At 41.2% G+C, this 25,194-nt stretch overlaps 1 protein-coding gene across 3 annotated transcripts in view; it reads right to left on the reverse strand.

Moving 5' to 3' along the window:
- nfatc2a (nuclear factor of activated T cells 2a) overlaps nucleotides 1-20,858 on the reverse strand; it is a gene marked incomplete at its 5' end in the record, with an annotated part of 34,905 nt that extends 14,047 nt beyond the window's left edge. Inside the window, 9 exons of one of the 3 annotated variants that reach the window (XM_080031916.1) lie at nucleotides 2,952-3,668; nucleotides 4,688-4,820; nucleotides 5,065-5,120; nucleotides 8,461-8,604; nucleotides 11,254-11,426; nucleotides 12,051-12,253; nucleotides 16,572-16,740; nucleotides 17,193-18,144; nucleotides 20,612-20,858. In XM_080031916.1, the coding sequence (XP_079888042.1) occupies nucleotides 2,952-3,668; nucleotides 4,688-4,820; nucleotides 5,065-5,120; nucleotides 8,461-8,604; nucleotides 11,254-11,426; nucleotides 12,051-12,253; nucleotides 16,572-16,740; nucleotides 17,193-18,144; nucleotides 20,612-20,669 (2,605 nt within the window). Of the gene's footprint in view, nucleotides 1-2,951; nucleotides 3,669-4,687; nucleotides 4,821-5,064; nucleotides 5,121-8,460; nucleotides 8,605-11,253; nucleotides 11,427-12,050; nucleotides 12,254-16,571; nucleotides 16,741-17,192; nucleotides 18,145-18,995; nucleotides 19,129-20,611 lie in introns of those variants that run through there. The other 2 variants (XM_080031915.1, XM_080031914.1) reach the window with 2 other exon arrangements.
- Nucleotides 20,859-25,194: the final 4,336 nt, after the last annotated feature.

Raw genomic sequence — 25,194 nt, forward strand, 5'->3', positions numbered from 1 at the left:
TAAGCAAGGGGAAAAAATATCCAATCGCAACTGTTAATGTATTATAAATGAATGAGGTTTTAATATAAAAAGGATGTGATATTGTACAAGTGCCAATGAATATATTGCATTTTGTTTTTTCTACATCTGTTTTATTGATTCTTAACAATGTGAATGGCTGTTATAACCATCCACCCACCGTCTCACTCACAAGGTTACAAAGTGCACAGTACATCCATTCGCCAAATAACTAAATCATTGTACCAGTTCACTGTTGCTCTACAATAAAGATGAAATAAAAATCCATTCTATTTTATATCAAGAGGATCTTGGGAGGGAGTTAAAGTAGGCTAAGAAGGAGTTCCAAGCTATAATCACATTGGCCTTCTTTGGTAGCTGAGCCCGCGATTTTCCTGGTCTTACACCAAATCTTTTAAACGTCTCACTATATTGCAGTATTAAAATAATAAAAATCGCCTGCAGTACTTGTGGTAAAAAAAAAGCGCGATTAAATAGATAGGCCTACGTACTTTCTTCTGTGATTCGTTTATATGAGATTTCCACGGGAAAAGGTGATGGGCTGTTTGAGTAAAAAAAAAAAAAATTTAAATGTATTAAAGATGCTGCGGAGGTACCTTGGTGAAGCCAGGCCCGGCCGTCATCACCGCATGTTGATGGGAGGATCAAACGGGATAGCCCAGTTTGACTGTTCCTCAGACTGCTTGTTAATTCACTAAATCACTAAAGCACAGCCCTGTTTCTGTTTACTGCGGAGGGAAACCCTGCGAGCTGCGTCCAAAAAACACAAAATTCCGACGCTGGCTTTCATTTTTTCCATTGAAACACATACACACACACACACACACACAGAAACACAGACACACAGACACACACACACACACACACACACACACACACACACACACACACACACACACACACACACACACACACACACACACACACACACACACACACACACACACACACACACACACACACACAAACACAGACACACAGACACAGACACACACTACACAGAGCCCCCTTCCCTTTTCCTGCACGCACTAACCTCCTCCGCCCTCCCCTTCACTATCTAATAGGGATCAGACTGGGTTTTCTGGAGGAGAGCAACAGCTGCAAATAGGAATTTCTTGTGCCAGATTGGCAGAATCGCCGCGGTCGGAAAATAAAAAAAGTCGAATCCTCTGGTGGGTTCCCCTCCGCAGAATGGAGGGGCGGGGGGGGCGTGAGGCCAAGGAGAAAAGCGCCAACTATAACAAACAAAGAGAGGCTTTCCCTAGCTCTCCCAGGCAGAGCCCGTTCCACTGTTTGACAATGGGGTTGCCATGGAAGTTGTTTTTCACTTCATAACAGTGTCAACATGTCCAGGCGGTCAGCGAGCGGAGCGGAGTGACACTTTTTTTTTCTCTCCCCCGCCCTCCCTCTCTCTCTACTGTAGAATTAAATGTAAGAGAGAGAGAGAGAGGGAGAGAGGGAGAGTGAGGGAGAAGGAGAGAGAGATAGAGGGAGAGGGAGAGAGGGAGAGAGAGAAGTGTTCTCTTTGATGTACAATAAAGTTTGTCTTATTTTATATACTGTACATGTGTACTCATCATATTCTCTTTTGCTATTATTTGTAATACTGTATCTGAAATTCTTTGGCAATACCATTTACAACAATAGTCATGCCAATACAGCTGTTTGAATTGAATTGAATTGAGAGAGAGAGAGAGAGAGAGAGAGAGAGAGAGAGAGAGACAGAGAGAGACAGAGAGAGAGAGAGACAGAGAGAGACAGAGAGAGAGAGAGAGAGAGAAAGAGAGAGAAAGAGAAAGAGGGAGAGAGAGAAAGACAGACAGAGAGAGAGAGAGTGAGAGAGGGAAAAATCTCATCTCCTGACGTGTGTCTGTGCCAAACGAACCCCCGCGAACCGGCGAGAATGGACATAAGTTGAATAGAGCAACATGATGACAACCACAACCTGCCTTTTTCAACCTCACCTGACTGACACAGAGGCACTTTCATTGTACAACATAATTCAGTTTGAAGAACCTTTAACTCCGAAGAAAGGAAAAAGGGTCAAACAAACCCCTGTGCGCCTGCTGCTGCATGGATGGATGTGGCCCGACATTAATTCTGTCAGAGGGTAATGGGGTTGACAAGCATAAGTATAAACACATGAGTCATAATCCATGTTATTTCCACCTCGAGTGGAACAGAACTACAACTGCTGGCGAGGGATTGTTTGAACAGGGAAAGAGGGGATACTGTTCAGAAGGGATAGTATATAGACCATAGATCAAGCCGGGGTTTCTGAGAAAAGGAGATGGCGCTTGATATCGTAAATATCCTTGAATTGTTCTTAGGAAAGTTCATATCTCTGTTGCTATGGTTATCATTCATCTCTTTCACCAAAAAGGAATTGCAGATATCCATCAATGACACAACAAAGTGTTGAAGCTGCTTTGAAGGCAAAGGCTTTGCAAAACTACAAATGACTTCACACTGGATGAAGTGGACCAACAGCATGGCTATCCTAGAGACACATCTAAGTTAGGTTGACTGAAGCTACTAAAAAGTCATTCAAACTACTTTGTTAAAAACTGGTTAAATTTAAGATGAACTGCACACGTGATAAAATAGAACTCAAAAAAGTCACATGCCAGTAAAAAAAAAAAATGCCACAGATGAAAGAAAAAGAGGACGAGTCAATGAGAGAAGCAATGGTAAAAATTTAAAATGAATTCCTTTCCTTGTTTTAGTAGTTTTTGTATTTATCGACACAAAAAATGCCCGAAGAGAGTCCTTTTAACTACTCAAATCATTATGCAAATATGAACGTAGTTGAACTACCAGTAGGCTACTGCAAACTCTAGTCAGACTACCAGTTCAATTCCATGTAGTTCACTTCTCCCCAACACTTCAAATTCCCCCACACACACACATAGTATAAAAGCCCTGAAACTTACACTCACCATCATCTAGGTAGAGCTGGTCCAGGTTCTCCTCCTTGACAGTCACCCTCCTCTGCCCGTCTCCTGTGGCCTCCATGGGGCCTGTGCCGGGCGGTGGGAGGGGGGCGCGGCTGGTTCCCTTCTGCTGCTGCTGGATGACCGTGGGAAAGGCCTGTGTGTTGGCTCCTTCTGCCTGCACCTGGGGCGACGTGGGGGAATGGGATGCGGCCGACTGCGGAGAGTAGCCGTCGCAGTAAATAATCTGCTGGTTTTCGGGCTGTTGTGGAGCCACGCTGAGAACTTGTGGATCTCCTGCCCTCAGAAGGTGGTGGTTTGTGGGTGAGAACTGGATGATTGAAGGGTGCTGGCCGGCTCCGATCGGACTCACGGATTGAGCCTGGGACCCCGTGTGGACCAGGACAGATCGGTGGGGGTCGGTGGGCATCATTCTAGACTGGTAAAGGCCAGTGGGGCTGCCGCTAAGACTTTTGCCATAGACGATGGCCGATTGGTTTTGCTGGTGATGGAAATCTTGACTGGGGAGGCTGGAGCTGAGGCGCTGGCAGGAGGCCAGGCCCGAAATGAGGCCGTTGTCTGGGTGGAGGCCGCCCCCTCCGCGCGGGGTGTGGTGGTGGTAGTAGGAGTGAGGGGATAGGCCCAAGATCTGGGGCATGGCGAAACCCATGTGGTCCGCTTCATACTCGTCCAGAGGCTCGGTCTTGATGGATGGAGCTGGAAGGAAGTCGGAATATCGAAGAGATGGTTGTTAATAGTCTGATAGGAGGTAAACATACTGAATAATTGATTTCCTATAAAGATTTTCTATGTGCGCACTATAATTCGAAATATTATGTAAGCGAGGCTAGTTTGAATAGCTAGATATTTCTACTTTATCAGCCATTTTAGTAGATACTACTACACACTTTTATTGTTCCTATTCTGTTCGAAATACAGAAGAAATGAATGACTGAACTGTTCTCTGTTTGTTGTGCTATCCCTTCACCATAGATCAGCAAACACTGTCCATGGAATCACAAAGAGGGAGTTTCAAGTTCAAGGCAAGTTCAAGAGGCTTTATTTATATCCGTGGGAATATTTGAGTGCAGCTAAAGAGTAAACATTTGAAATGAAGTAGCCTATAATATTAGCTTCAGATGATACATTGTTAGGGATGGCAGTGTCCTGGCTGCTTGGTTGGTCTACAATATTTAACCATTCTTAAATGCCAAGGGATTTTGTGGAAGACATTCATGGTCCACATGTGATGAAATCTAATGTCTTTGGCCCCTTTAGCGCCGTCACTTCTGTGGTCTGGAGGGAAATGCCTCGTCAACTCTTAGATGGATTGTCCTCAAATTCAGTACACACATTGATGTTCCACTCAAGATGAATTGGTATAACGTTGGTGATCGCCCAACCGTTCCATGTAGCGCCATGAACAGGTCCAAGTTTTAATTCATTCAATTCTGGTATATGACCAAATACCTACAACACTAATGACATTCACATCAACCTTCGCTATATATTTTCTATTCAGTGCTTACTAGCTAACGTTGACAAGCTAACACGCTAGATAGTGACTTTTAAGCCATGCACCTCCTTGCAACAGGAAGTAGTGCATATAAAATGTCCTACAAAAGATGTTCCGTGTGTGCTCACAGTAATTCATAAGAATCATTACATATTTTGAAATCAGAACCCATGGTATGATACAAGCACAGCACAAAGGAGCATAGCAGCATTCTTCTTACAGGCCAGTGGTGTGTAGGTGAAGTGCTGAGGCTGGCTGCGCTTCCTCTTGCCGTTGATGACATAGAAGTTGACTTTGACAGGTTGGCAGAGAGACGTGTCTCGGTAGGACGGCACCTCCACAAACAGCATGCTCTACAACACAAGACAAAAGCTCTGTTATGTTCTGAGAAGGATACTTACATCATGTTTGGACTCAACTACTCGAGCGTGACAAGTTGACATGCTTGGTGTGTGTTACATGTATCAAATGAAGTAAGGAACAGTGTGTGTTTGTGTTTGTGTGTGTGTGTGTGCGTGTGTGTGTGTGTGTGTGTGTGTGTGTGTGTGTGTGTGTGTGCGTGTGTGTGTGTGTGTGTGTGTGTGTGTAAAAACGTACTGGCTGGCTCTTATCTTTGTCCACAGTGGCTTCCATCTCCCAGATTTGCTGCCCATCTAGAAAGAAAGTAAAGAGAGAGAGAGAATGTAAAAAACCGAATCGGTGGTAATTAACTTTGCGGGTGAAGTAAGTAGGCTAAGGCTAATTGTTTCAATATGCACTAGACTAGACTATGGGTAGAAAAGTATGCAATCCTTTAGCTAGTAAATGTCGTAATGCTGAATCCTGAGCAATACAAAAACCACCATTTTCTGAGTTCTTTGTATTTTCAAAGCACTTATTTGGTTTATTCAATTTCACCAATTTGAATACAGTTACATGCAGTAGATTCAAAGGCACCCTGATATGTGTCACACTGTCTCCCGTTTGATTTTTTTAATTCATGTGGACAAAAAAAACGCCTCTGAGCATGTAGATAATATCACATGTTAAACCACTTCCTCTCACACGAACACACTAACATACGTGGACTACCATTAATCAGAATGACATGTTAGCTGTATATGACACAGCTTTTCAAAACACTAACACAGCAGAAGCAGCGGTGTGAAGAAAACTGCAAACATCTGCACCGCTTCACGTCTGTATGACTATAATGGTTTTTTGTTACATCACATCACACTTCTTCGGGTTACAATTAGGCTGTCATTTGAGGTGAGAAAGTAGCAGCATACATATACACTCCATATGCCCTAACACATGATCCAGAGCTGATGTGTTGCATTTGCAGTGTGTGTTCTGTTTGAATGTTACTGTACGTGGGAAAAGCCTCTTGTCAAATTTCACAAATTAAAGACACATGGCGTAAATGAGTCAGCAAGAGGAAAGGGGGATTCCGCACATCTTTGCCAACTTTTTTATTTTTTTTTCTCCAAACTTTTTTTTTTTTACGATCATCAACGCCCTCCAAGTGTTACAAAACAACTGCTTTCTTGGCATTTGTATTTTGCTTTCTGGGTGATCTAAGGGAGGGATACCCCAACTCTTGCTCTCTCACCCAGGAGATTAATATATAATAGGACTTGAAGACATGTTAGGAAGGGCTACAGTGTCCGGGAAAGATTCCAAAGGGTTGCCGTGCTAGTGAAATCCAATATCACTAAGCAACAACTTTGTAACTCTCACAACGGCTACTTGCTGACAGTACAATCTGAGAGGGATCTTTAAAAGGTGGAGACAGTGATTCTGGAGAACGCTTGTTGTCAAAATCCCTTTATGTCTAAATCAGTGAATATCTCCTCACGATCCACTACCTTTACCTACAGTTGGTGCACTGAAATATAACTCTGCTGTTAAAACACAACCTAGGCTCTGTAAAATGGTTTGTAAACCAAGAGTATGTACACAAAGGTGGCCCACTTTAGCTAGCAACATGGCCTTTTACAGAGCCCAGGCTGTGTATTAACATTGGATGTTGTGGATCGGTGGAGGTAGCAGTATGTGAGGAGATATTCACTGATTTTGAAAAAGTGATTTCGTCAACAAGCGTTCTCCAGAATCGCTGACTCCACCTTTAAAAGTCCCTATTGTGTGTGTGTGTGTGTGTGTGTGTGTGTGTGTGTGTGTGTGTGTGTGTGTGTGTGTGTGTGTGTGTGTGTGTGTGTGTGTGGAGGTGTAGCCTAAAGGGAAAAGGCGAGAGAGTTGGACAGAAAGCCCTGAGTTTGCTCCACTCTTGCCTGGGGAAAGCTTTCCCTCTCTCTCCGTCAGAGCACCAGAGCCAGACGCAGCTGTCTCTCATTCAGTAAAGGGATTTTGCAGATGCACTGGTCCAGAACTTTTTGTGTGTCATACGCAAAAGTCGCCAAAACAATGGAAATCCCTTTGCGTAAGGATTTTCTTTTTCCATCTCCGTCTTACTATCCATTACCGCGGTGTGTCGTAACACACAGCGGCAGGGCAGGGAAGGGAACCCCGGAGAAAAAAATAAAAAAAAAATGGGGGGAGAAAAGCTAAGTAGCCAGCAGTTTGTGGGTCCAAGTTTTTTTTAGTTGAGGATGCCTGTGGAGAGCCGACATTTAAACAGCCAAGTAGTCTCTGCCTCTCAGACAGCAGTGGAGTCTGTGAGTCACAATATGAGTATTAACTTTATTTAAAAAAAGATTTTTTACATAACTGTCCCTGACCTCATAGAATCTTCTAGAAGCAGGATACAAGCGCAACACAGCAGGTCATGGTTAACGACAGGCCTGCCTTCAACAGTTTAACTTTACAAAGATCCAAAAACAAATCGCTCTTTTTGAACTAGTTGTATTACAAAAAGGGTGACGCATGTGTGTGAGGGAACCCCTGAATTAAAGGAACAACTGTTACATTTCTTAGGGCGCTTCTTGGGATTTTTCTGAGCTCCTGCGCCAGTGTCAGAAGGCGACAGAAGTTTGTAAACGCTGCCATACTGAGAAATACAGAGAGAGTTTTGTTGAGCTGATAGCCTTAATCAACTTTGTGCCAACTCATTTGGCGATGGCTTAAATGTAACCGACATTTATTAATATGAAAAAAATTACGCATTATAGCTTTAATGTTACAAATTAAAAGGTAGAAAACTGTATTGTACTACCAGGAAGAGACATACTAATTTCAACATTATGCACATGAAACAGCCTTTCAGGTGACACACACCACTATGAATCACACAAACAAAAGGCTCATCTGACTAGTGATAAGACATCATGGAAGTCAGTGAGGAAGAAAAGGGCAAAAGGAAGTGAGGCTGACGCTGTTATCATTCGGATCATGCAAATAACTTGGCGTGGGGCTCCAACAATACAATGCTGGTGGTGAAATGTGAACGCTACGAACTGGCTAAACAGACACGGTGTCTTTTGAGTCATTAGTTATCGCGTGTGCGGCTTTGTGTTACTGTCACACTAAGTTGTGTAACACCAGGAACTAACACATGCACATCATGTCAGGATCTCGTAGGTTCACTCATAGGTGGTTTCCAGGATTGAAAGGTTAACCCTAAAGGTTGCCTATGGAACCTAAAAGAACATCGTGTTTTTTAGACTCTTTCCGCATGTTGTGAGTGATGCTTTACCTCTGTCAAAACCTTTGAAACAATGCTGCTTGAGGCTGTAGAGATTGGCCAATAGTTGAATGGAGTTTTACCATGGGGTGAGGGTTAAGTGCAATATGTTTTTGCTATCGGGATGTGTGCAATACTTCATGTGCAATTTATGGTCGTGATTTTTGTTTTGAGTTTTGTTTTGTTTTATTGTAACTGTCAGGGCATTATATGATGTGTGCAGATTTTGAGTCCAAAGCCCGAACCCTAAAACAGGCCCTAAGGGGAAAATAAAGTATATCGTATCGTATCGTATGCCGATTTGTGTAGCGCTGTCCCTTCTAAAAAAAAAGAAAGAAAGAAAAGAAAAATGCGATTCCGGTGCCACTCACCCTGGGTTTTCTCCAGGAAAACGACCTTGGAATCGGAGCTGAAGTTCTGGCCGGTGAGGATCATCTGTTGGCCCCCGAGCACCGAGCAGCCCTCCATGTCCTGCTTCTCCACCATGGGAAGCTCGTGTGCCGATCGCTGGGCTGCTTAGACACACAGAGAGGGCCAGCGTGTTATATGTACTGTCTGTCTACTGGTGCTCAAAATCACATAAGAACATGTACTGTCTATTTTTATATTCTAATATTGTTATTGTTATTTTACCTTCATGTTTTACCTACTGAATGCACTATGTACACTTTGGTCAGTGCAAACTGTTAAATGTGCTTTAATAAATACATTTTACTTACTTACTTACTTACTTACTTACTTACTTACTTACTTACTGTCTACCGTACTTGCGCAACAATCACATAAGAACATTAATGCACTTTTACCAGCATAACAACTGAGAAGAATGGCTTGGACCATTTATCAATGATTTGATTGACAGGAAAATAATTGAGAACTTATTTGGATATTTGATTGTTTCAATTGAAAAATGTACCAAATGTGCCAAATTTCTCCATTGTAAAGATGTACTGCTTTTCTCTGTTTAATATGATTGTAAACTGAATATTTTCTTTTTCACATTTCATAGACTGAACAATTCATTCTGAAATTGAATAAATAATTGGAATAAAGATAAGTCGCATGCGCCCTAAACTACAGTGAGAATACACTTAGCATTGCATATGAAAGCTCTGTACATATATACCAACAAGTGCACAGCTATTGCTAACTAGAAGTGACGGTGTAATTTTGTTTTATTTTACAATAAATAGGTGATGCTGAGTCATTTAACAATCACTGCCCACGCTTTCAGTTTGAATAAGCAGCAATATAAAACTGATAAATCAAGGCTGCGTGTGTCTGTGTCTGCGTACAGTAAATCACTGTACCGGAAGAGGACAGAATAAGGGGAACAACAGACAGTCTGATGCAATCGCATTTAAAAAAAAGCCTCACTATTGCCAATGAAGCTTGAAGAAGTAATTCAGCCATTACAAACTAATGTCAAACAATGTATCTTTATCTTTAGCTGAAATTATAGTGGAGATTCCAGTGTCCATATATGCTAAATATGTGTCAGGAAGATATGTCCGTAAAATGTGGAATATGAGTATAATGTTTGGATATTTTACCATTATGTCACTATATTTCTGGTGCAAACAATCAGCATTATATTTTGGATGAAGACAGATTATATACAATGCTAGAAAAAGTGTATGTTAAAGGGCCACACACCACAAACTGAGGCAATTTATTTGTCACTATGTAATGGACAATCAAGTTTTTTTTTATTCAATTGAATAGAGGGTAATGCAATTCATATAATTATTGTAGCTGACAGTATTTTAGATGCACTACTAGACACTAGCAATCGTTGTCCAGTGTGTGAAGTGTTGCTTGCTCATCTTACTATCACCCATTAGCTTCACACTCACTGATGCGTCCGCAAACATACTTGCGACCTTTGAACGGGTCTGTCCGCACTACTACACCCGCTAGTGGATACAACTAAAGCCTATGACACCTCCTCAAACACACACACACACACACACACACACACACACACACACACACACAGACTCTGCCTATCAACGGGCCCGGCAGATGTAACATGGGTGTCACCGTGAACATCTTTACGCTTGATTGGCGATTCACCTCACTACCGACGCGTACTAACTATTGTTCTTACCCTTTCTGTGCTCGGAATAAACAGATGTGAAACGGTAATATAAAAACTATATGGTCTTCTGCGTCATGATTCTTTACAGTGACAGGAGCATATTGCTTATCCAAGTCTGTGTCCCACTGATATGACAAATGCTAGGGTGTTGTTCAAAGCTAGATAAAGAGCAGTGTTGTTTGAATTGAGATTACGCCAGGTGCTTTAATAACGCTGTGTACACAAGCACTGATGTCCCCAAACACAGACTTTACTACTGTGCACATACAAATAGGTAGGCACACACACACACACACACACACACACACACACACACACACACACACACACACACACACACACACACACACACACACACACACACACACACACACACACACACACACACACACACACACACACACACACACACACACACACACACACACACACACACACACACACACACACACACACACACACACACACACACACACACACACACACACACACACACACACACACACACAGGTTATGTGGCCCTGGTTTGTATAAAGACATCTTTGTGTGCAGGGCTTTGGACTATCAGCCTGGATCCAAATTCATTTTTTTTACGGTGTTTGATTTGTGTAAAGTTTTGTTATTTGGTGCAAACATCAACAAGTTTGACCTTAATATGAAGCACATTTTATTTTTAACCCTCAATGCTCTGTCAGCCGTTTGGTAGAGGCCTGTTTTAAAATAACTGTGGGGTCTGTTAAAAAAAGTTATATTTATATAATCAGAACTCAAATAAGGATATTATTTTTCCACAGAGAAAAAGATAAAATAGTAATAAAATAAAATAAAATATATGTAATTATATGTCAAATTTAAAATTAAAATGTCAATTAAAATAAAATTTGTATTATTCCCCCAGGTTAAAAAAAAATTATAAAAATATTAATAAAATAAACTTAATTTTCCTGTGTAAGCACAAAATGCGAAATTAATTAATAACTAATAAATAAAAATCTTTTTTAAAGGTAAAATAGTGCAACATGTATAATCATACTATAAATGTGTATTGTGTGTAGCGGCTTACAGCACTCGATGGGATGCGAGGCGACCTGCAGAGAGACGTGCTGTCCCCCGGGCTGAGGTATGTGCACACGGAACACCAGACGCACTCGCGTGTTCTTACGTCCGACGTCCGTCTCTCCTTTCCTCAACTCGATGTCTGCGTTTCTCAGCTTCAGGATCCCAGCACAGTCGATTCTATGAGAGGGGATAGATTTATACGTTGAGTGTAAAATTCTGATATTTTTGGCTATTTTGCTTCCATAACATGTCTTCTTTTATAGTAATATACAAATAAAATGTTGAAAATGTCATAGTGGATTCTGGTAGAGGGGAGAGATTTGTAGGCAAAAATGTACAGTGCAATATGTATATTTAAGAGTGACAGGCAAGAGACTGCAGGTAGAAAAAGCACTGGTCAATTTGGAGTTCTTGTCTATTTTGTCTTCTTTCATACTAGTATAAATAAAGATACATTGAGGTGTTTATTTTACTAAAATCTTGTATGTTTGTGTCTTTACATTTCCCCTATACAGCCATCTTTAACGGCCATTATCTCAACATTATTTTTTTTCAAATAATCTGATCCAAAAATCCCAATTTCCCAATCAACTAAACTTCCCATAATCATTCTTAGCATAATTCTGAAGGTTGTAACAGAAAGACTTCTTCATATGTTGTTAACTGTCTGAATTACAATACATTGTCCTATTAAGAACAAGCTGAAATGACCTTTGTAATACCCATACAGAGTATTTCTTTATTTGAGAAAATAAAAAAAAAGGCTGTATCCATAATCTGTTCTGTAAAAAAAAAACTCACATTGCTTTCATGTTGTTCTTAGGCTCCAGGGGGATCTCCAGTATCTTGGTTCCATGTATGACCTTCTCGTAGCTGGTGGTGGTCACTGTCTTCCCGGTGATGCGGTGAACCTGGTAGAAGGCGTGGGGCTTCAGGATGCGCTCGTCAGCCGTACCGATGAATATCTGCAGCCCCAGTGGCTCCTTGCCTCTGTAGCCATGTAACTGTGGACACAAATAGAAATGATGGCGATGAAACACAGATACTAAAGCCCCGCAAATGAATAGGTCATCTCTTCACTGTGTGTGACTTGCAGTAAGAAAAGTCCTTAAAGGAATACTTCACTTAAACGGAACCGGTGTTCAATCATTATACAATCGCTATTATAAATTAATGAATGAGGTTCATTATTTTACCATGGGATCTCAGATTTCAATACACCTTCATATTTCCACCGGCAAAGTAGGTCTTTGATGCCTGAGTTTCATAAAGTAACTTCAGACATATTTATATTTTTTTTAGCCAACGCATTTAATAATAGTAAAAATATTCTAAAACAGTCAAATATCCTGCCTTTAATTCATTCATTCAAATATATATTTGGGGAAAAAAATTCAAATTTAATCTGCGGATAAATCAGTTATCAGAATCTTTTACTGCCTACAATCGGAATCGGCACCAGCCACCCAAAAGATCCATATTGTTCGAATACACCAGAGCACTACGGTCAGCTGACCAACTGTTGCTTGAGGTGCCCAGATCCAGGCTAAAGACCAGGGGTGACAGAGCCTTTGCGGTCGCAGCCCCCAGGCTCTGGAACAGCCTTCCCCTCCACATCCGTGCAGCACAGTCCCTAAATGTTTTTAAATCACTTTTAAAAACCCACCTCTTCTCTCTTGCCTTCTACTAGACTACTCCTGCAGGCATTGTCGTTTTAACCTCTGTGTTGTTGTTGTTTTTATTTTCTTATTTGTTTCTTTTTAATTGTGTTAAATCCTGTTTTTACTGCACTAATTGTTCTTTATGTGAAGCACTTTGGTGGGGCTTAGCCGTCTGTAAATGTGCTATATAAATAAACTTGACTTGACTTGACTTGACCTTAGAGATACAGTATGAACGTCTGCGTCACTTTAAAAACTGTGTTCCCCCATAGCTTAGCTGCTAACGCTGCCTTTCCAGATGTTGTTGAGTCCCAGAGGTGGCTAATCACTGACAGGCCGTTGTTTAAAAAAGCATGAGTCTTCATTCGGAGGCCTTGAACCAAAGCCAGCGCTGACACACACAACAACCTTGTACTAGTTTGGGTTCCAGAGAACGGGGGTGAAGGATTTTTCACGGGGGCCTGTCAATGTCTTCCACTGAGGAAACTGTCAAAATAATGCAGTGTGACTGACACATTTGGCTTTAGACCGATTTGAATGTCCCGCTGCAAAAAATGAGAAGTTTCAGAGGGGTAGTAGTGGAATGGAGATAGATAGAGAGATAGAGAGAGAGATGGAGAGATAGATAGATAGATAGATAGATAGATAGATAGATAGATAGATAGATAGATAGATAGATAGATAGATAGATAGATAGATAGATAGATAGATAGATAGATAGATAGATAGATAGATAGATAGATAGATAGATAGATAGATAGATAGATAGATAGATAGATAGATAGATAGATAGAGGAGAGTGAGAGAGCGAGTAAGATAGAGAAAGAGAGAGAAAGATAGTGAGGAGAGAAACAGAGGGAGAGAGAGAGAAGGAGAGAGAGAAATGGAGAGAGAGAGAGAGGGATGTTCTTTTTAACCCTGACGGTGCCTCCTAAGGAAACCTGCAAAAACCACAAAGCATCGACTTGCATCTAAATGCAGTTTTTTTGTGCAGACTGTGCAGTGCTTAACCTTTATCATAGAACATGATATGACCTATTGGCTGGTTGCAGAGCGATGGAATAAACACTACAGGTATCTGTTCTTCAAGGACAAGAAGCTATAGTTACTAAAGATGGCTTCATCCGCCACTGCCTCAAGTCTTTCCACGATATCAAGTGATGAGGTGAGGATGTATATAGTTATTTATTCTATAGTACTTATTAAGGTGCATTTCCCCAGGACGTGTGTCTATTCTGTGCTACTGTAGAAACATGGCGGTGCAACATGGCGGCCACAAACGTTTATTTTCGAGCGATTATACACTAAATAAAACATTACTTATGAATGTTATACTCCATTTCTACTAAGTTTGTCCTGAACAAAAATCCAATAACCTTTACACAATGCACCTTTAAAGACTGTTTCTTTGAATTGTGGTTGCAAAACTTACATATATCATGTACATCAATCACATGACGGACATGATTGTATCGGCGGTGACAGCTGCTGAATGTGAGCAGGTACTATGGCAACTGGCGGGGTCAGAATGCAGGTAGCAGGTAGAGAGACAGACTGCAAACCAAACACTCAACCAGGCCGCACAGCGTTGTCATGGCACTGGCTGGGGCAGTGAGTCATGACAGAAGGCAGGGTTGGAAAAGTGAACGGTATGAGAGAGAGAGAGTGAGAGAGTGTGTGTATGTGCATGTGTGTGTGTGTGTGTGTGTGTGTGTGTGAGAGAGGGGACGAACTCATCTACACAAGGCCTCACTGTTTTTCACAGTTTATTTTTATATATATATATTTTTTTTTTATTAAGATCATTAGTTTTCATATAATAGAGCTTTTCTTTAGATTAATTTAAACATCTCTATACATCATTTATTTCCTTTTGTATTAGCATTATCTCATTTTAAATGAATTAATAATTCAAGTGTACTATTTGATGTACTATATTGTATATATACTGTATACACTTGTATATAAACATGTGTGTGTGTATATACAGTATATTTTAAATGGTTTAATATGTTTTGTTATTGTCTGTAATATCCCTAATACTTTTAGCAATACTGTTTACCACAATAGTCTTGCCAATAGAGCTTTTTGAATTGAATTGAACTGAATTGAGAGAGAGAAAGAGAGAGAGAGAGAGAGAAAGAGAAAGAGAAAGAGAAAGAGAGAGAGAGAAATAGAGAAAGAGAGAAAGCGAGAGGGAGAAAGAGAGAGAGAGAAGGAAAAACAGCAATGGAGGAGAGGAAGCAAAAGACCAGATGAAGGAGTGCAGCCAGGCCTGACCATCAGATTGACCTCGGTGTGTGGGGGGCGGAGGGGGGGGGGGGGGTCCTTTGGGGATGGGCCCAAGATGGAAAAAAAAGCAACGAAAAAAAAACTCTATTTCCAACAAGTCTCTACTCTCTTTACTATCACCAACAAAAAACAGCTTTGAGACGTTGCCACGGTAACACAAAGAAAGGGGGAAGTCGAAAAAGCTAGTCTTTGGATAATATAGGCCAATAGCCAAACGTAACTGTGTCACTGCCAAATCCAACAGCTTGTGTTTACGTTCAATGTTGTGACTATATTGGGACGTCTTTTTTTTTTCTCCACCGATCTACAATTATCTTAACCACATGCACACGCACTTTTTTTAAAAACATGTTTAGAAAGGGTCAGTATTTCAACATGGTCTGCTTCCTAAAACGAGTCAACACACCACACTAGTCTAAAAGGAAGTGAGGGAAAACACACACACACACACACACACACACACACACACACACACACACACACAGATCCGTTTGTGTGGTTAGAAACCATGGGTGTATGGGCGCACAACAGCAGACTATATTAAGTTCGAAAGCAGAAGAAAAAAAGTATTAGAGAGCCGTCACTGTTACTCACTGACCCCAGTTCAATTCTTAGGGTTGTCAAGAGGCTACGGTTGGCTGGTTACAGTGTGTCATGTGTCTGGGGTTAGGGGCAGGCTTTTATAATTGGTTGAAAGAGGAAAGGTGCTATGCTAGTCAGGGGAAAGTCACCTACACAGTCATTTTCATACAGCATGCTCTGGGCTATAACACCACCACCACCGCTAACTGAGCGCATAATGAGTAGGAAATAACATTACACGCCAGGGCTGCCTGAGGCTCCCAAAGCGTATGGCTAATATAATGGAAGTTAACCTGACAACAAGCCTTTATAATAAAAAAAGTAGTAATTTGTTAATTCAATCTATTAATCAATTACTTTATTTTCTCTATTATTGGTTGTGTAGCGATGAGGGAGCGTACATTAAAGTAGCTACAAGGTGCTATCAGTTATTGTTGATTCTAGCGGCCCCTCTGGACAAAAGCATTAGTGTTTAAGGAACACAAGCGCGTACACAGGCATTTATAAGAACTAAAGATTAAAAAAAGCATAATTTCTTTGCTGATGGTCTCGTTTGGTCAATTTACGATCATCAGAGAAGAAATTTGACTGTTTCATAAACATTCAAGAGTTCCTTGTAGGAGGTTTGAGAACACATGACACAACCATGAATCACAACAACACATAAATACCACAATAAGTTAGAGAGAAAGCTGTGCAGATAACTAAGTCTAGGAGTGAGATGGTAGAAGATATAAGGGAGTGTTTGTACATCGTGTTAGTTTTAGTTGTTTTTTTTTAGTCCTACCTGCACCACTGGATGTCCTCCCGTCGGGGCCTTGACGGCGCCCCGGCTGCCCTCTGTCTCGTAGTGCGCTCTGTGGTGAGGCTTGGGCTGGACGTCGATGTGCAGCTCGTACTGGTCGGTGCGGCGCGGGATCGGCCATTCCAACGGGGGCAGAGACGCCACCGGAATGCTACAGGAATAAGAGACAAAAAAATCAGGAAAACATTAAAGTTATGGTTATTGAAGACATGGATAGTAAAGGTGGGGTCAGCGAATCAGGGGTTTGTCTGTTGTCAAAATATATTCTATTGTGCAAATCAGTGAATATCTCCTCACGATCCGCTACATGTACGTATATGTGTGCACTGAAAAAAGCCTAGGCTCTGTAAACGGGCATGTTTCTTGCCCCCTTTGTGTATATACCCTACATACCTGTTAAGAGAGGCTTTTTATATACACAATCTTTCTTTTGTGCAAACACAGAATGGACAGGTAGAAGTAGATCATTAAGTGATATTAACTGATTTTGACAAAAAGTGATTTTTGCAACTACAAGCATTCTCCAGAATCACTGGCTCCACCTTTAATCTCACATGGGCCATAAGTATAGCCATAAGCAGTGAGTGAGTTTGTGGCCTTTACCTGCAGATGCTTGAAACCAGCGGCTTGGGCCAGATGGGTGGGATCACAAAGAAGGGCTCTTTGTTCTTGATGTCCTGATCGCAGGACACCAGGTAGTTCCCCTCTAGGTGGTTCTCGGGGTAGAGCGTGTAAACCTGGTTGGAGGTTTTGACTATCTTGGTGGGAACCAGGCCGGGCTGACAGGCTCCAAACCCATTCATGGCATCGGCCAGTAGGCCGCTGTTGCTGTGTGTGAAGTGGGCGTGGCCTATGTTGTGATCTTCTTGGACACTGAGTGGGGACGGACTGCGGGATCGATGCCCTGTGGCGACCAGGGTTGGGTTCCTGTACATGTCGTAGGTGCGTTTCCCTTGCGGAGAGGTGGATCGGGAGCCCATTCTCGGGGAGGGGGACCGCGGCCCCAAACAGCCGTCCTCTGCTAGGCTGGTGCGGGGTGAGGTTCCCGGGGAGGTGCGCGGAGATCCAGTGTGGATGTTCTGTAATCTGGGGCAAAGGTCTCCCGGGTTTTGGCCACTACTGGGGGACACACATGGGGACGCCCAGGGGGAGTAGTTCTCAGAGTGCCAGCTGGTGGAGGAGTTACTGCTAGCGGGGCTCAGGCACTGCGGCTCACGGTAGGCCAGGCTGTCATGGCCTGGGACGGTCAGGGTGGGTCTGGGGCTGATGTTTATGTGCTGGTTCTGAAGGGAGTCCCGGCCATGGTTGTAGTGCTCGCGGGAGGGGGTGATCTTGATGCGCGGGCTCAGGGCCAGGCCTGTGGGCCGGGGGGTGTTGTCCAGGTAGCTCCGGGGGTCCTGGTGGTTCTCATAGCCAGAGAGGAGCTCCGTGTTGTGGTGGTTGTTGCTGTAAGGAGGGCTGCAGGACTTGAGCCCGTACGGGGAGGTGACGTCCAGAGGGTAAGCCTGCTCTGACTCAGGGCTGAGGACTTTGTGAGATGCAAGGTTGGGGTCATCTGGAAGAGGGAGGGAAGATGGAAAGTTATCAGAAAAAAAATAAATTCAATGAGTCATGTGTATAACACCAATGCATCTACAGTAAATTCAACACAAAAGTAGGAACCTCTTGACATGACAGGAATAGCTTCACATGTAGACAACAGTGTAAAATGAAAAAGTTGGAAAAACTCAAATCTTCAAACTCTCTTTGAGGACAAGGAAAAATGGCTACATGTGAGCCAACTAATTATCTTTTGTTGAGATATCTTGTCATTCATATGAAATGTGACTTCAAGTTTTGAATTCTACATTATAAGACTTCCAAAAAGTAAGAGTTCTGGCAATTTATAATTTGTTGTTAAGAATTGTTTTCAGACAGTTTAAAAAAATTATAAAATAAATTGAAAAAAACATTTTGACAGAACTGTTTTTTTTTAAAGATACATTTTCATTACATATGCATGCTAAGTTATTTCCACAAAATACACTAAGTTCGGCTCAAATGTAGGCAGTTTTCCATACATTTTTAGTTTAGTTAACTCTTTCATTTTAACAGAGAAATATCTTAGTTTTTTTTTTCAAATCAAAGTTGTTTCTTAATTCCAAATACAACACTTGTTTCAGCTGAGCAATGTTCAATCTACATGTTGCCTTTTTCTCTCACATGGCTAAGTCATGTCAGAATCTGCTGAATATCAATACGCCTGTCAAATTAACTTCCTGTTTTTTTTCCACCATTCACATAAATAAACATGTTGCAGACCATACAGGCCTATTGACTTCACGTCTTCTAATAACTAAGACAGATATAGAGAGACAAGAGCAGTCAACTCTGGTGCCAACACAAAAAGCCTCGCACAACACAAACCTTGCTCTCCTGCAGCAAAGTCGCTGCAAGGTGGCTCATATTCAAACAAGTACTCAAACTCCAAATCCTCATCGGGGCAGTTGACTCGACTGAGCTCTTCCTCCAAGTCATTCTGGTCGTAAAAAGCGGTCATCTGTCTAAATGTTTAGTCCTAACGGCGTGTTCCTCCGAGGTCCGTGCGTAAACTGACAGGTATATAGACTGATATATAGACACGCTGCTGGCGCTGATGTGGATATTTGGGGAACCTGCTACAAAGTGTCAAATGATGCACCGGTGAACTGCAAAGAGGTGAAGCGCATGCACTATAAGTTTCCTGTTTCAGCTCGCCGCGGTTATTTTCAGACGAAGGCGGGTCTATTTGATGTCTTTGTTTTGTTACACTGAACACAATAACTGTAGAGTTGATCTCTAGAGTTTGATCACGACTCCCCCTATCCGCTGATACGTCGAAGTAAAAAAAATTATAATAATGTGACGCGAAAGTTCTGCTTGTAGGTTATAAATTGATTTCCCCATTCAAAGAGATTACTGACTGACAGTCTCCTGACAGAAGATGCGGCATGGTGCTGCCCCCGGGTGTCTGACATGTTACAGTGACACAGTAGGGTGCTGCTGACTGCGCTAAACGCCCTTTTTACAACACACTCACTTCACACCCATCCATTTACATTGGGTTGGAACGGCGTAATTTCAGGTTGGATGAATGGATGGATTTGACAGTGACCTGAAACGCATCAAACAATCACTACCGCATTATGTAGGCTATCCCATGTTGATTGGATTTAAGGTAAAAATCAATTTTCCTCCTAAAAACTAGCACATAAACTGACGGACAGGTAGGGACTCCTGAGGGAATCCCCAGCTTTACGCACGACGCGGCGCAGACACTTTGGGCGTTCCTTTTCAGCTGTAGCCTCCTCACACCCAGTGGGCCAGCATGCAGCCTTTCTGCTCAGTCAGCAAAACCACTGGCTTACATCCCCCCGTACATGCAACCCCAATGAATCAGAGACAGCAACAGTGTTTCAAAATGTACCACTACCATTTCAGACATGATCTATTTTTGATAAAGTATTCGAGCTGTTATACACAAAAGTGACACCCACAACGTTTTTCGTGTCAAATATAAGTTGCACATTATTTGAATCTTTTGAGTAATGTTTGGATTATAGTCAAAACCAATACAAAGCAGTCAGGTTGGATCAGATGATTTGTTAATAGAAAATCGTTGTCCTTGACACACAGATGTCACATAATGTAACGCGTGCCATAACGTTTATTAACTTAATTTATTTTATATCCAAAGTGTCAGTTTTAGTATAGAATTGGGGTTGTCTTGCCATCAACTATACTTCCAGAATGATATGCTGTTATATGCCATTACTTTGGCTCCCAGGCAACATCAAGGAGTTTCCCTGCGGTGTGAAGGCACGCGCGCTGATCAGGTAAAGCGCAACAAGCGTTCCTCTACACACCCACAGACTTCAACATCCCAACTAAGACATCACAACTCACACTATATGGCTACTGGTCTTACACACGTCAGCGCTTACACTACTCTATCAAGTTTAAAAATCAAATGTCTGAATTACCAGATAATCACAACACTTCACCTTGATCCATCGACCTCATGGTGTGGTACTGCGCCAGCCTCCAAGCCTCTCTGAACATCTGGAGGGGAAAAAGCGAAAAAATATAAAACGAAGAAGAAGAAGAAAAAAAAACTACTTTCCGCTAATGGCCATAGCAGAAAAAGTTAAAAAAAAAACTCCTCAGTTAAAAAAAAAGTCAAAAGTAAAAAAAATAAAATCTATCGGCTACACGTTCGCGTAAACGTCTTTCTTGTTCAAAAAGACATGGAGTTATACTATCGGCAACGGTAGTAGGTCTGGTATGAAAGTCCAGTCTTCCCCTGTTCGTCTTCCTAGAGCTCTATAAGGATTACTTAGGAGTATCAAGAGCGGCTTCCTTCCCCGCTCTGGGTGTTTATAATGGTCCAATGCTGTAAAATAACGGGATTCCCTCAGTGTTTCCTCCTGTTTGTGCGCCTTTGCCATGGAAACCTGGAGCGCGTCCATGTTCGGAGACTCAGGGCTTTCCTGCAAAGCCCCCGCGCTCAGGAATCCATGACGTCTCCGGCTCGCGCGCCAAGGCATTTCTGCGGCTTGCCTCTCTCGCTCTCAGACAGTAGCAGCACACAAGAACTTCATTGTAGGGAGGGAGGGAGGGAGGGGAGGAAGGAGGGAGGGGGGGATGAAGACATTACTGTAGGAGAGAGAGGGAGAGTGTGTTAGAGAGAGAAAGAGAGAAGAGAGAAGAGAGAGAGAGACATGGTTGTTCTAAATTGTTCTCATTTGTTTTTATTTGTAAAATATGTAATGCTTTGGCAACACTGTTTTCTACAATAGTCATACCAATACAACTTTTTTAATTGAGTTGAGAAAGAGAGAGAGAGATAGAGAGAGAGGTTTTCATGTAATTTTACCAAACCTTGGATGTTTGCGTCTGTATATTTCTCCTATACAACCATCTTTCTATACAGCCATTATATCAACTTTTTTTTTAATACTCTGAACCAAAAACCTCAACTTTTAAAGCACTTACATCAACTAAACTTAACTTGACTAAACTTTCCGTAAACATTCTTAGCACTGTTCTGAAGGTTTTGTCTGGTTTTAGATACATTTTGTTCTTCAAAACATGCCGAAAATGCATTTTACAGGGCTGTACAAAGTATTTTTAGAAAGAGAAAGAGAGAGAGAGAGAGAGAGAGAGTGTGTGTGTGAGAGAGAGATAGAGAGTGTAGTAGTTCTAAAGGACTACAGTTTGATTAAAGGCTACACTACATGAAAATTAATCACCACATCTTTTTATTAGACTATTTTGTCTAGCAGCCAACTAGAGAATTCTAAAAGAAAAAAATCTCGATTTGTTTATAGAGAATTTAAAGAGGCCACGGCTGGTTTGACGTTATACGAACATGGAATATAGAGAATTCCATTGTTTCCATTGAAGGGAAGAGGCTACAATACATTTCCATTTCCTAATGGAAATCTGCAGCATCTTCTGAGAATCCAGTGGAAAAAAATCAAGTAACATCATCACTAAATAGTCTGACCCCGGCCGTCAGCAGGACTCATTCTCCATTGCAATAAAAAAAGTTATATAAGTTTGCATCCGAGGGGAGGAAAAAAAACTGTTTAGTATTTGGGATGCATCTGTGCCACAGCCTGCTTATGCAAGTCTGTTGTTTCCGGTTTAGACACCAAAATACAGACTCACTTTTTCATTTCCACATGAAATTTGTATCTTAAAAACTAAAAAATCGAGATGTTTGATAAATCCAGAGTTAAATTCTTTATATCATTTTTACAACATATTAGAGTACAACGTTTTTACAGGACTGATTTTGGATACAGCTTCTTTTTTTCCATTTTCGGTATTTTTTAAATTTGAAAATGTGTCATAAATTAGACATTTGACAACATGTGAATACATCCTAAATCCTAAGTAGTGCTAAGAATTATGCAAAGTTTAATTGATCGCATGATTTAAAAAGTTGTGATTTTTAGTCCTGAGTATTGAAAAAAAATTATGTTAAGATAATGGCTGTTTAAGATGGTTGTATAGGAGAAATATACAGATACAGACATGTTATGGAAGCAAAATAGCCAAAAAAAATCTAAATTGACTAGTGATTCAAAAAACCTGTCCAGTTTTTGCCTGTCCAGTCTCATCTTAAATTGACTAAAGCGGAAACAAATCTGCATGTGATTCAACTAGCCAGCTTAATAAAAATGTACAAATGCCGCTGCTATGTACAATCGTATAGGCATTAACTTGAGGTGTTTTCAGCTACACAGCTATAGATCTATAGGCTTCAATGTACGTCCAAGTTGAGAAACAGGAAGACTGTAAAGGCTGTCTCAAGAGAATCCGTTATAACATTAACAAGTTCACATATTGCCCAGGAGAGGAAGCTGGAGAAAAGGCCATTCAAATAGTGCCAAGTTAAACTACATATACATTTCTGGTTCAGTGCCATGAATTGATGCATAAACTAGTGCTTTGTAGTGCAGTTATGAAATGCTAAAAGACCAACACCAAATCAAGAAATGTACGATTAAGATTCAAGAGGAAATATGTGAATTTTACGAGATACATTTTACATTTCAGTTTAGAATCGACTGTCCAAATTTTTCCAGAATGTGGATAATGTTGTCTCAATATGTTATATGTTTATAAAGGACATTTTAAGAAAGTTTTGATATAAATATAAATATCAGAAATAGTAGCTTTTCCCTAATTCTGACCGTCTTCCTGTGCCCCTGACATAAAATAAAATAGACATACAATGAACATAGACATGACACGAATAGTAAAAAGTCAAATAAGATTAAACGGTGTAGAAATATAAAGTGCATAACACTGCAAAGACAGCAATGTATTAAAAAAAATGCACTTAGTATAAAAGGGATTAAAGGAAAGATCCCTAAAATAATAAATCAGCGAATACATAAGAAAAGTCATTTAAAAACAGCATGTGAGAAAGGCTAGTTTAAAAAAATATTTATTTTCAAAAGAACCACCACGAGGCATATAATTGCCAATTTATTAATAGGTGAAAGTACATTGGTGGTAGGCAATGCTTAACATAATGTAAAGCTCCTAATAAACTAAAACATGGTACAAGGTCAATGTGACCTGCCATTTTCTAAGGTTGCAGTGACCCTTTGACCTTTGCACCGACATCCATTCAGTTCATCTTTGAGTCAGAGTCGACATCTGTGCAAAGTTTGAAGAAAAAATCCTGCTAATTTTTAATGAGATATTGCGTTCACCAGAATGACCCGGACGGACGGATGGAAAGACAACCCAAATACATAATGCATATAAAAGGATATTAAAATTAATTCTGGATATACAGGGAGCCAGTGCAGAAGTGTTGGGTTCACTCCTCCTTGTGTTTGTTAGGAGACTAGCCTCGGAGTTTTGAGCTGAGTTTTAGCCTCTCATTGGAATTTTTGTTTAGGAAGACCATTCAAAAAAGAGCGTTGCAGTACATCTAACCTTCCTTAAATAAAAACATGAATTAGCTTTCCCCGCATCTTGATGGGACAGGATGGGATGTTTCTGAGTTAAAAAAATAACATTTATTTTGTCTCAGCCTAGAGTGAAACATCTTAGCTACAGACTACAGTGACTGATCCTCAATGCTTACATCAGTCATGTCAGACCCAAGGCCATTCATAGGAAAATGTGTGTACTCCAGAGAGAGAAAGGGGAGGGGTGTGTGTGTGTATGTATGTGTGTGTGTGTGTGTGTGTGTGTGTGTGTGTGTGTGTGTGTGTGTGTGTGTGTGTGTGTGTGTGTGTGTGTGTGTGTGTGTGTGTGTGTGTGTGTGTGTGTGTGGCTTAAGGGGGTAATCAGGGGATCTGTTTTGGATTGAGACGTTGTGTGCCAGAGTGTTGGAGGAACAAGGTGACGGTGATGCGTCTGTTAAAACCGCAGTGACCAACAAGAGAAGTAGCCTTCTGGGTCCAGCAAAGGCTTTTGTCTACCAGATGTAAAAAAAAAATAATTCCTCCACTGTTACGGAACCTCTTACGCAAACTCAAATTATGAATGAGTAAATGAATACGGCACACGCTCGCCTCTGTCCAGACGGCCTAGTCTTTCACTTCCGTCTATATATATTTTTTCTTTTTCTAAATAGTTTTTTCCAAGTTCATGGCAGTATTTTTTCCATCAGTGTAAAAACAAATTCACTGGAGGTAGAGTTGTCTGGGCTGGGAGCCTTGTCTTGAGCCCCTGTTCCACTTTTTTTTTCCCAAGTGTAACTAACATGTGTGATTGAGCTTTAAAAAACCCAGAGCAGTGGAACTTTGATATGGAAACGCTTCATTGTGTGTGTCGTGTCTCATGGAAAACTTTCAGAGGGCAAAGGGAAAGCGTGGACTTTCTTTGCCTTTTGATCGGATTGTCATTGTGTATATGCCAGGTCTGGGGTGCTTTTCTACTTGGCATTAACACTGATTAGACATTTTTTTACATCTTGATAATATTGTGAGTAAAGTGCCCATTCACTTTCTCTACCCTCTTATCCCATTGAGATGTGAGGGCAGTGGGAGGCTATCCCAGATAAAATGCACAAGTAGGGGACAACTTCTAAGGCAATAAACAGCAGGCAAAAACA

Source organism: Ammodytes marinus, assembly GCF_949987685.1.
Source record: "Ammodytes marinus genome assembly, chromosome: 7".
NCBI lineage: Eukaryota > Metazoa > Chordata > Actinopteri > Uranoscopiformes > Ammodytidae > Ammodytes > Ammodytes marinus.